The 11,442-nt window shown below is 37.4% G+C and overlaps 1 protein-coding gene and 1 pseudogene across 1 annotated transcript; one reads left to right on the top strand and one right to left on the bottom strand.

The window, feature by feature from the left end:
• On the bottom strand, nt 2,539–3,633 carry LOC109947881. The gene has a single exon (XM_020559229.1). It carries the CDS (start codon nt 3,631–3,633, stop codon nt 2,539–2,541), a length of 1,095 nt encoding a protein of 364 aa, XP_020414818.1.
• LOC18784259 lies at nt 4,366–11,421 on the top strand (annotated as a pseudogene).

Raw genomic sequence — 11,442 nt, 5'->3', positions numbered from 1 at the left:
CATGAATCTTGATAACAAACTGGCTGCAAACATTATATCAGGCCTGGTTGAAGTCAGATACAACAAGCTGCCAACAATTTTTCTAAACAAACCTTCATCAGCCAACTGACTTCCATCAACTTTCTTTAGTTTCTCACCAGTGGGTAGAGGAATTGTTACTGACTTACAATCCTCGAGACCAAACTTCACAAGCAAGGACTTTGCATACTTGCTTTGATGAATAAACACCCCATTTTCAGTTTGTAGAACTCCCATTCCCAAGAAATGATGTAGGAGTCCTAAATCAGTCATTTCATACTTCTGCATCATGTCCCTTTTAAACTCACTGAGCGAAGCATTACCGTTTCCAGTATAAACTATATCATCAACATATATAGAGACAATGATCAGTTTTCCTTTTTCATCAGTTTTGGTATATAAGGTGGCCTCACTGGTGCTTCTTTTAAAATTGCAGCTAGTTAGATAGGTGTCAATTTCACTGTACCAGGCTCTGGGAGCCTGCTTCAAACCATAGAGAGCCTTCTTCAATTTATAGACCTTATGACTTGCTGTTTTCACTTCAAACCCCTCTGGTTGCTCAGTATAAACCTCCTCCTCAAGTACTCCATTCAAGAAGGCTGACTTAACATCTAATTGGAACAACTTCCAACCCTTTTGTGCTGCAAGTGCAATCAAAGTTCTAATTGTATCTAACCTTGCCACGGGGGCAAAGGTTTCATTATAATCAATACCAGGTTTCTGAGCATACCCTTTAGCTACAAGCCTAGCCTTGTGTTTTTGAACTGTTCCATCAAGATTCAGCTTGGTTTTGAATACCCATTTGACTCCTATGCCTGTTTTATCTGTAGGCCTTTCCACTAGCTCCCAAGTTCCATTCTTTTCAATAGTTTCAATCTCAGCATCCATTGCTTCCTTCCATCCTTTGTCTTCAACAGCTTCATAATAAGTTTCAGGTTCAATAATTGTCATGTGACATCTTGCATAAATGTCCTCCAAACTTTTCAGCTTTACTAGTGTATTGCTTGGAGTTGACCATTGACTGGTACCACTGCCATTGCTTTCAGAGACATGTTCATCATCTGAGATTAATTGATTCAGATTTGGTGAAGCAATGCTGTGAGTTTCATGAGAGGTTTCTTCTGCTTCAGTTATCTCAGAACTTCCACTTTCAAAGATGAGAGGCACATGGACAGTTTCATATTGCTTGCTTTCCCAATTCCAGGATTTGTTCTCATCAAAAACAACACTTCTAGAGAGTATGATCTTCTCAGTTTGAAGACTATAGATCCTGTAACCCTTCTCACAGCTGCCATAACCCATAAAAATTCCTTTGCTTGCTTTGTCATCAAACTTCTGTCTAAGGTTTGATGGAATGTGACTGTAACAGATACTTCCAAACACTCTTAGGTGTTTTACACCTGGTTTTCTTCCTGTGAAAGCTTCAAATGGAGTTTTGTCTGTTACTGAAGTGGTATAGCACCTGTTTTGCAGATACACAGCAGTACCAACTGCTTCAGCCCAGAACTTTACAGGAATTTTCTTCTCAGTCATCATTGATCTTGCCATTTCACAAATGGTTATGTTTCTTCTTTCAGCAATCCCATTTTACTGAGGTGAGTAGGCAATAGTCAATTGCCTCTCCATGCCAAGATCACTGCAATACTCAAGGAATTCATGTGAAGTGTATTCTCCACCTCTGTCACTTCTTAGTTTCTTTAAATTGAATCCACTTTGTAGCTCAACAAAAGCTTTGAACTTTTTGAACACACTTATCACACTTGACTTGTTTCTAAGAAAATATACCCAACACATTCTTGAATAGTCATCAATGAATGTGATGAAGTATTTATTTCCTCCAATGGACTTATTTTGCATTGGACCACATACATCCGTGTGTATCAACTCAAGTGGATTCTTAGCTCTCCAAGGCTTCTCATTCTCAAATGGTTCTCTGTGGCTTTTACCATACACACAGCCTTCACGTACTCCTTCTTTTTCTGAGAAATCAGGTAAGCCTAACACCATTTGTGTTTGCTGCATTTTTTTCATGCTTGCAAAATTCAAATGCCCCAATCTTCTATGCCAAATCCATGGATCTTCTTGTACTGCTGCTTTCATTCCCATTGAGCAGATAGATTCCATAGACAATGGAAATCATCTATTTCCAGCCATTGCTACTTTGGCAACAACATTGTCAAGACTGCTGTCATCACATATTAATGCATAGTTTCCTCCAAATAGAATGTAGTACCCATGCTCCATCATTTGTCCTATACTCAACAAATTCTCATCTAGACCAGGGACTAACAGCACCTCATTTATATATCTTCTCCCTTTTCTTGTCTCAACTACAAGTGTCCCTTTTCCTGTGGCGTGAACAAGATCACCAGTGCCCATTTTCACTTTGCAGGTCACTGATCTATCAAGATTGATCAACAAGGACTCTTGAGAGGTCATGTGGTTGCTGCAAGCGCTGTTAACAAACCACACAGACTTGCTTGATGCAATTGAACTTGCATGACAAGCATAGAACATTGTTCATGTGGTTACCTCTTCCTCCTTTGCACAATTTGCAACTTGTTTGTCATTGTCACAGTCCTTAGTTAAATGACCAAACCTATTGCATTTTCCACATCTAGGTCTGCCTTTGTGCCTGCACACACCAAAATGAAACTTCTGACAGACTTGGCACTGTGGTTTCACACCTCCTTGACTGCTACTTCCTTGCTTGTTTTGTGAATTGAAACTGTTGTTCCAATTCCCTCCAGAGCCATTATTCCAATTTGAGCCATTATTGTTGTTAACGTTTCCACCTTGAGACCAATTTGAGCCCTTTCTGTTCTGTCCTTGCCATTTTTGATTTTGCTTTCCCTGAGAACTTTTGTTAGCTCCAAAAGCTTGATTATTTCCAACTCTAAGACTGCTAAAAGCTTTCTCAATTCCTGCCAATTTATCTCTTTCATCATGTAGATCCTCTCTCTTATCATAGACTTTGACAGATGCAAGAATTTCTTCAACTCTAATAGTGTCAAGGTCTCTGGTTTCTTCAATGATTGACACTATGGACTTGTACCTCCTACTTAGACTCATCAACAATTTTTGAACAATCCTTTTCTCTGTTACATCTTCTCCTAGAGATTTCAGGTTGTTTACAGTTTCAAAAAATTGAGCCAAGTAGTCATCCAAAGATTCAACATCATTCATTCTCAAATATTCAAAATCAGCTCTAATAGCTTGTAATTTCACAACTCTTATCTTTTTATCTCCTCTGAAATCTTTTCTTAGAATTTCCCAAGCACCTTTTGCAGTCTTCTCATTTTTGATGCATGGAAAGAGTTCATCTGTTAGTGCTCCTTGAATAAGACTCAAAGCCTTGGCATTTTTGATCTCATCTTCTCTGGAGATAGTAGGTGCTTCCACTGGAATTTGCTCAGCCTCACTCTCTTCATCTCCAGTGCCTTCAGAGCCTGCTTCCAGCTCAATAATCGGCTGTGGTTGTATTCCAATCTCCACTGGATCCCATAGATCATATGCCATGAGGATAGTCTCCATTTTTATTGACCAAAAATCATAGTTTGAACCATTGAACTGTGGAGTTCGTAAATCTCCACCTGCAGAACCTAATCCCACCATTTTGATGTGAGTCTCAGTGAACCACACAATAAAAGAGCAACCTTTATCCCTTATAGAGATTTCAGAAAAACCCCCTTTCTCACAGCTCACGTCCCTTCTCTGAAATCAGACCAGGAGCTCTGATACCATGTTAGAATTTGGTATTTAGCTTGCTGGTTTTAGTGACTGATTTATAGAACAAAATAAAACCTTTTGTAAGCAACGTATGCAGAGGAGAGAAAAACTCAGAGAGAATGAGAATGTTTCAGTCTATTTTTCATGTATTGCATCAGAGCCAAAAACACACTATAGTCATGACACAAGCTGCCAAAAAAACAGCTCCTAAAAACTAGGACACAAGGACTCATCTCCAGCCATTCAAGGTCATTGGAGGCTATGATTCTTACACCTAGGCTAGAAATCGTTACATCAGAAAGGACTAAGACAGCTAAGAATGACAGCTGTAGAGTTTCTCAAAATAGTAAGAAAACTAGCCGTTGAACATATCCTATAACAGCTATTACTATAAGAGGAAAGTTCTTCAGCTCCTTTGATTCTTCATCCTCTTCACTGTCAATCTGCAGGATTAACATCTGCAGCTTGATTCAAGACTAGTATGCAGCTTAACTCTCAACAGTTTGGACCTTCACTCTCAGTTCTAGTGTAGTAGTATGTGTATATATTGCACCATTCTAAATGAGTTATATTGCTCACACACATCACCTATTAAGATATAACCTCAGGGACAAAGCCATGAGAATTGTTTCAGTTTTCAGATTTCTAAGCATTGCAACCATTACTACCATTAGCTTATGCAATAGAAATTTGGGTGTGCCTTGTAAACAAAATGAGAGACAAGCACTTCTTCTAATGTTCAAGCAAGATCTTAAGGATCCTTCAAATAGGCTTTTATCTTGGGTTGGTGAGGGAGATTGTTGCAATTGGACTGGAGTTGTCTGCGACAATTTAACCGGTCGTGTCCGTGAGCCGCACCTTGGAAATTATTATTCAGATGAGTATTTGAATTACAGTTTGTATCAAGAAAACTCTTTGGGTGGCAAGGTAAATACTTCTCTACCAAATTTAAAGCATCTGAGCTACTTGGATCTAAGCAACAATGATTTTGGAGGAATACAGATTCCTAGCTTCTTAGGTTCTCTTAGAAGTTTAAGATATCTCTTAACCTCTCAGACTCAAATAGTTCGCTGGAATAATTCGCCATCAATTGGGAAATCTCTCGAGTCTACGCTCTCTAGGACTACCTCAATGGTTGTACACTTGTAGCAATCTTGAGTCCCTATCCATTGGAAACTTGACAGCCATTGTCAATCTTGACTTGTCTGCTAATCAACTTGGAGGGAAAATCCCAAACTCATTGGGAAATCTTTGTAAGTTGACGGTTCTTGGTCTGTCAAGGAACTATTTCAATGGAAGAGTATCAGAAATATTGGGAAGCTTGTCAAGGTGTAGTTCAGGTCAAATGGAGTCACTAAAGGTCCACTGTCCGATCAGCTGGGAAATTTCAGACATTTACGCCTCCTTGCTCTTATGAGCAATTCAATATCAGGCCCAATTCCAGTGTCCTTGGGAAATCTGTTATTCCTAGAAGAGGCAAGCATTTCTGAAAATCATTTTGATGGAACTCTTCCAAAAACTACTGGTCAACTCAAAATGGTAACGGTGTCTTATGTAAAGAGTATAGCCGTCCGGCTATAATATTTATTAAAAAAACGAGAGTACAGCCGGTCGGCTATAAGCTTTTTATAATAAAAAAATCCGGAGTACAGCCCTATCCTATTTATAGAAAAAGGCCCCGCCTGAAGCTGGCGCCCATTTCGCCACGTGTCCAAAATCGTATAGCCGCGCGGCTATGGCTATACTCTTTTTATTTCAAAAAAAAAAGCACGAGTATAGCCGAACGGCTATACTATTTATATTAGCACCCATTCTACCACGTGTCAAAAATAGGATAGCCGCGCGGCTATACTAATTGTTTTTATAGTAAAAACAGTAGTATAGCGGCTATACTCTGTTTATTATTTAAAAAAACCCCTGATGACGGTCTGGCGGGCGACCAATCCTGATGCTAGAGATTTTCCTGTTTACATGGGTTTTGCTAACTTGTGTATCGCGAAAACCAGTAACTAGGAACAGAAGATTGCAACAACAAAAATGTGATTTAGTCTGTATTGCTTGCAGATATGTGAGAAAGTCTTTTGGGATGATCATCTTCAAAGTCGATCTGAGTGGTTACCTTTAGCAAGTTGTCTGACATTTGTTGCCTTTACAGAAACAGGGACGGGTACGAAATAAGGTACAAGAAAAGAGGAAACATTTCATCAAAAGAAGGAAGGTAAGTGAAAAAATTGTTCTTGCAAATATATGGTTTAAGTTAGCAGATTTAGCCACATTCATTTTGCTTTTGGATGCAAGGTGGAATCTAACAATGAGAATCAGACTCTGCCAAGCAAAGAAAAATGTGAACTTGCTTTGGAAGGAGCAGGTTCCCAAGAACACTCGGATAAGATTGCAATGCTTGTGGATGATGAAGAGCTGGAGCTGAGAGAATTACAAGGATGGCCAAATGCACTGGGGTGCTCTGATCATTTTACTACTAATGGAGATCATGCCTGTTCACTTTGCAAAGGTTGGTTTGAAGGAAGAACGGAACAAATTTTCCACTCTAAAATGAAATGCTGGAATATTTATGTGTCTGCATGTGTAGTATTTTGAGCTGTGGATAAGGAATTTTTGGGATTTCAGATTTGCTGGCCAAGTTTCCTCCAAATTCTGTGAAGATGAAGCATCCATTCTGTATGCAACCTTGGGATTCTTCTCCAGAGATTGTCAAGAAACTGTTCAAGGTATGTGAATTGCAAACTGTTTGTGGCCTGATTTTGTTAAGTTCTTTTGCAAATATAGGACATCTATTATTGCATTTGCTTTTTCTTATTTATGAGGTCTGTTTTCTTATTCATGATTATACGACCTATAAAAGCTTGGAATAATTATTTTGTGCTCGCTAATACTGCCTAATGGTCTTTCATTACTCTTACCAATCTTTTTCTTCGACGCTCTCATTGCATAGATTGAAGTCATAGGTCGTTCTTGCAGAGATGTTATGCAAACTATGATATACTCAAGAAAAAGATATATCAAGTAGAGATATACGGAATGTGGTCTAAATTTGATATTGGAATCTACTTGAAAGTTGTAACTCTCTTTTGTGTAGTTCGTACCAAGTGTAGGAATTTATTATTATCTTGTCAACTTTAAGATTCCATATGGAAACTGACAAGTGAAAAGATGTGCAGTGTTAAAGCACCACTCTAGATTGCTGCAGTTCTTTTTTTTTTTTTTTTGGATTTATTAACAAATGTGTCTTGGGGTCATCAATTCAGATTGCTACATTTTCTATAGTTATCGTACTCAAATATATTCTGGGTTGACTTTCTTGGGCAGGTTTTCCATTTCCTTTATACTTATGCCATTATGGTAGGTAGATATAAGCTCCTTAACTGTTGATGAGTTTGCCCAAGCATTTCAGGACAAGGTTATATCTTATCTTTGATCCAACATAAGATTTATTGTGTCGCCTACTTGCTCAACATCTTTGTTTCGTAAAATGCCTTTTAGGATTCCTTGCTACTTGGAAAAATTCATGTGGCCCTTCTAAAGCTTCTTCTATCTAATGTTGAAGCCGAGCTTGGCTGTGGATCTATATACCTCATTGGAGGAAATCATGAAATTTTCTTGCATTTATTCACTAGGTGAGTTATGAACAAACAACATGTAATTGTGCAGATCACAGACATTTACATTTCATTTAACTTATGATAATGTTGTATGGTCATATTGACCATTTCATTTGGGTACATATATGCCACAGCAGTTTTCTGAAGGCTCATATGTTTGGAACTTTGTTGGTAACAAAAAGTGAATGCAATCTATAAGACTGTTAAATATCGCTGAAAGTAGCAAAATGATATCAGATAACATTTAAAGAATATAGGAAAGAAGATATCAGCTAATAATCAAAAGTTTGGTGTGACTACAGAAAAGGTGTCCATTCCAGAATGTCTGATAGATACGCTTAGGCGACAAGAAATTTTCTGAACAAAATCATAATCAGACTATTAGTACTCCATCCATATGCACTTTTAGAAGATCCACTTGCTTTTTGTGGTATAGTTGATTAGAGATACTTATTTTTGTCAAACATTTGAGACTTTTTTGCTCATCTCTTAAATCAGTTGTTTTTTCATATTTTTATGCAAAAATCGAATGGAAGTATTCAATAACTAAGCATCTTTATCAAATGATTTGGCAGGTTGAAAATCAAGAACCCACTCTGGAATTCTGGAAGGGATCACTAAACCCTTTAACATGGACAGAAATACTGCGTCAAGTACTGGTTGCCGCTGGTTTTGGTTCAAAGCAAGGTGCAATGCGAAGGGATGCCCTTAGCAAGGTCTTCTAATTTAACTCCCATAGTTGCAATTCATTTTTCTAAGCTCCATTTCCTCTCTAGTAAATGTATTTAATTATCAACACATCTGTATTATGCAAGTTAAGTGCTACAGATGCCCAATAATATGTGTTCACCACCCAAAACCTCGAGCATTCAAAGCCTTATTGGCAATAGTCATTTAAGATCTGTCATTACCCCGAATAATCTGTTTCTACCTTGAGGCAGAGCCCCAGTTGGATAGATTCATTTTCCATACATAAGGACCAAAATCAAAAATTTTAGGTTTTACATATAACATGTAGTGATTGAATGTTAAAGGAAATAGTTTCTTCAGTTTTGTTTGTTGGCATTATCGTGCATTCCTAAATAACATCTATTGAGCATATGTTTATTTGTCTCCGCTTGTCTCTGGAATTATTTGCTGTAATGACTAGACATGCACAGGAGCCTTTATTTACTTTCTTATGGTAGTTTTATTTGTGTTCTACAATTAATAAGCTTTATTTGTTGTTAACCTATCTATAAATGTGAAATTTGGTTTTTCAAATTGAATCTTCTGTTATCTAGGAAATGAGCCTTATGGTGAAGTATGGTTAACGTCCTGGTGCTTTGAAGAGTGAATTGTTCGGAGTTCAGCTAGAGCGAGGAATTCATGGGTTGAAAGTTTCTGAGTTGGCAAAGTCAATGCAGGTAATTTTCTTGAAAATATTGTTATCATAATCTCTCATGTTTTAATCTTTAAGTTGATACCAACCAAGCACAGCATTCCACTTGAATTAGTGATGGACTTTGTTTTTGTTTTGCAGATTTCTGAATTGAACCTTATTTCCAGTGGAATAGAGGAACTAGTGTCTTTAATTGGTTCAACTCTTTCAAGTGATATTACATTATTTGAAAAGATTTCATCATCCACATATCGTGTGCGTATTAATTCTTCTGAAAAGAAAGTGGAGGAATCCCAATCAGATACCGAAGACTCTGGAGCAGTTGATGATGACCTCGGTGACAGTGGTACATGTAGCAGTGATGATGATTCTGGGTGCAATTCAGGAAATTCCAAAATTAAAAAGCTGACTTATATGAACCAAGGCAAAAGTAAAGATAACATGGTGATAGAACACCGAAATTGTTGAGAGCCATCCAGGAGAAGTATGGTTGTTAGGACTGATGGAAGGCGAATATTCAGATTTAAGCATTGAAGAAAAGTTGAGCGCAATAGTGGCACCAATTGATCTTCTTCATGCAGGTTCTAGTTTCAGAATGGAGGTAACATATAGAATCTTTGCATGGACATTGAAACATTTTCTTTGTTGTTATTTTTCCCACTACTATGAGGTTGCCCTATTAAATGGAACGTGTTCAATCCTTTGTAAGATAATATCATCTGAATGGTGCAAACTGCATTATATATTAAATACTTTGACAGTAAATATTAGTTGAATATTTAATGAGATTCAAGTAGTCGTAATTATTATGGTGGTTTATAAGTTTAATATTGGTTCGTATTATTGTTTTCCTTAAAATTGGATCTACCTTTTGGGTTGCACGTATATGATCTGACTGAAGTCCTGACGGGTTCATTACGGCTACCTTCTTTGGCTTCTCCAAACGAAAACAAGAAAACGGAAACTGATATAGCTTCTTGTTGTCTTTGCTATTGTCATGTATCATGTATTTCCTCGCTGAGTGCTATTGTCAAGTATCATGCATTTCCCCACTGAGTTCTTAAATGTGCTTCAATTGTAACTATAGTTTTCAACAGCATTTAAACATGCATGGTATTTAAGTACTTCTCAGCAGATTAAACATGTCTCTCTTTTTCTTCTTATTCCTTTATAGGATCCTATAAATGCTATTGCTGAATGCATTCCTAGTGTTGTGAAATTATTGCAAGCGCACAATCCATACAAGTAATATAGAAATAAGTAGAGTATCGTTCCCACGAAGACTGTAATTTCCTATTAACTACCAATTATGATTAATGCATAAGTTTATTTGAACAGTTGATTAAGAAGATTGATTAATTTTAAGAAAACTAAAACAATTATGAAAAATAACAATTTAATTAACAATAGAAAATTAAGATGATGAGACACTAGAGCATCCGACTTCACCATAACCAATTCTACTTAATTCTTATAGCCAATTAACCCTAATTACTATCCATGTTGACAGTTGGTTTCTCCTAATTCATTCGATATCCCCTCTCGGGCTCAACCAAAAGTATTCTCAATTAACAACCCATTCTCTCTCGAGCAACGGATTTAGAAAACCAAGAACCCATTAAGTTCTATGAGAACCTACAAGAAAACTGCATGAGTCATGTTAGTCCCTCTCGGGCACTCATTCAAGTCATGGTATTTGTTACAAGAAGCAAACACCAAACATCTCCTCTCGGTCTCCGCTTGGATCATCAATTAAATATTAGCTAGATATTTAAATCATTAAGAACAGTAACAAATACTCAACATGAGATAATAATCAGAAATTAATATAACGACAGAAATTAAGTATTCAAGGTTAGGCTACATTGTAGCCCTAGCAAGGGAAATTAGTTCATGACAGAAGAAAATATAAACAAGAGAATTATTGTCATAAAACCAATTTGGCCGATGGACTTGATCTTCAGAATCTTCACAGGAACACCTTCAAAAGCTCCTCAAATAATGCAGCAGCAAATTCTTGGCTTCCTCTGATATTTCTCTGGTTGAATGAAAGTTGGTGGAAAAATATGGTAGAGAAGACGATGGTGGAAAAAGATGCCCTGGCTATTAGGTTAATGCTTTGTATTTATAGGCCAAGGGACTCCTCCAAAAATAAGGAAGATAATATTTATTTAGGAAGGAAAGGAAAAATAGGAATATTAGAAAAACTAAGACCTATTCTCAAAAGGAAGTAACATGCGGCTTAGTCAAAGAGGGAATTTGCTTTGGGGTTTTAAAGGGAAAATAGGAAAGTATTCTCAAGGGTCCAGCCGATACCCACAATTTGCTCCAAAGCCTTGCTAGGTATGATTTCCTACAAAATCTTCACCAAACGCATTAAACTAACCAATTTCACATGAAAACAATGCAAATAAAGATAGATTATATATGCAAAATATGAATCTATCACCTAGCAGCCTTCCTTCTGGTTCAGGGGCGAAAATTAAGAGGTTATCAACTAAACAACATGGCATGCCCAGGCCAACCTGGGTCCATGCAGGACATACGAGTGGTGCAAAAGAAGATTGTACATTAGAGTTTCACCCTATAGATTCTTCAGGATCAATCTCAGGGGTCGTTTGGTACGGCGGACTGTTATGGACCGGACTAAATCCTAGGACTGTCTTGGATTAGCTCGGATTGGATTAAGCTGGA

This window comes from Prunus persica, chromosome G3 (assembly GCF_000346465.2).
Source record: "Prunus persica cultivar Lovell chromosome G3, Prunus_persica_NCBIv2, whole genome shotgun sequence".
NCBI lineage: Eukaryota > Viridiplantae > Streptophyta > Magnoliopsida > Rosales > Rosaceae > Prunus > Prunus persica.
Note: the sequence above shows the minus strand (reverse complement) of the source record. Positions and strands in the feature narration are given on the sequence as shown.

Bases quoted from the DNA above. Each gene is read 5' to 3' on its own strand.
- LOC109947881 (XM_020559229.1), bottom strand. From the start codon at position 3,633: ATGGTGGGATTAGGTTCTGCAGGTGGAGATTTACGAACTCCACAGTTC.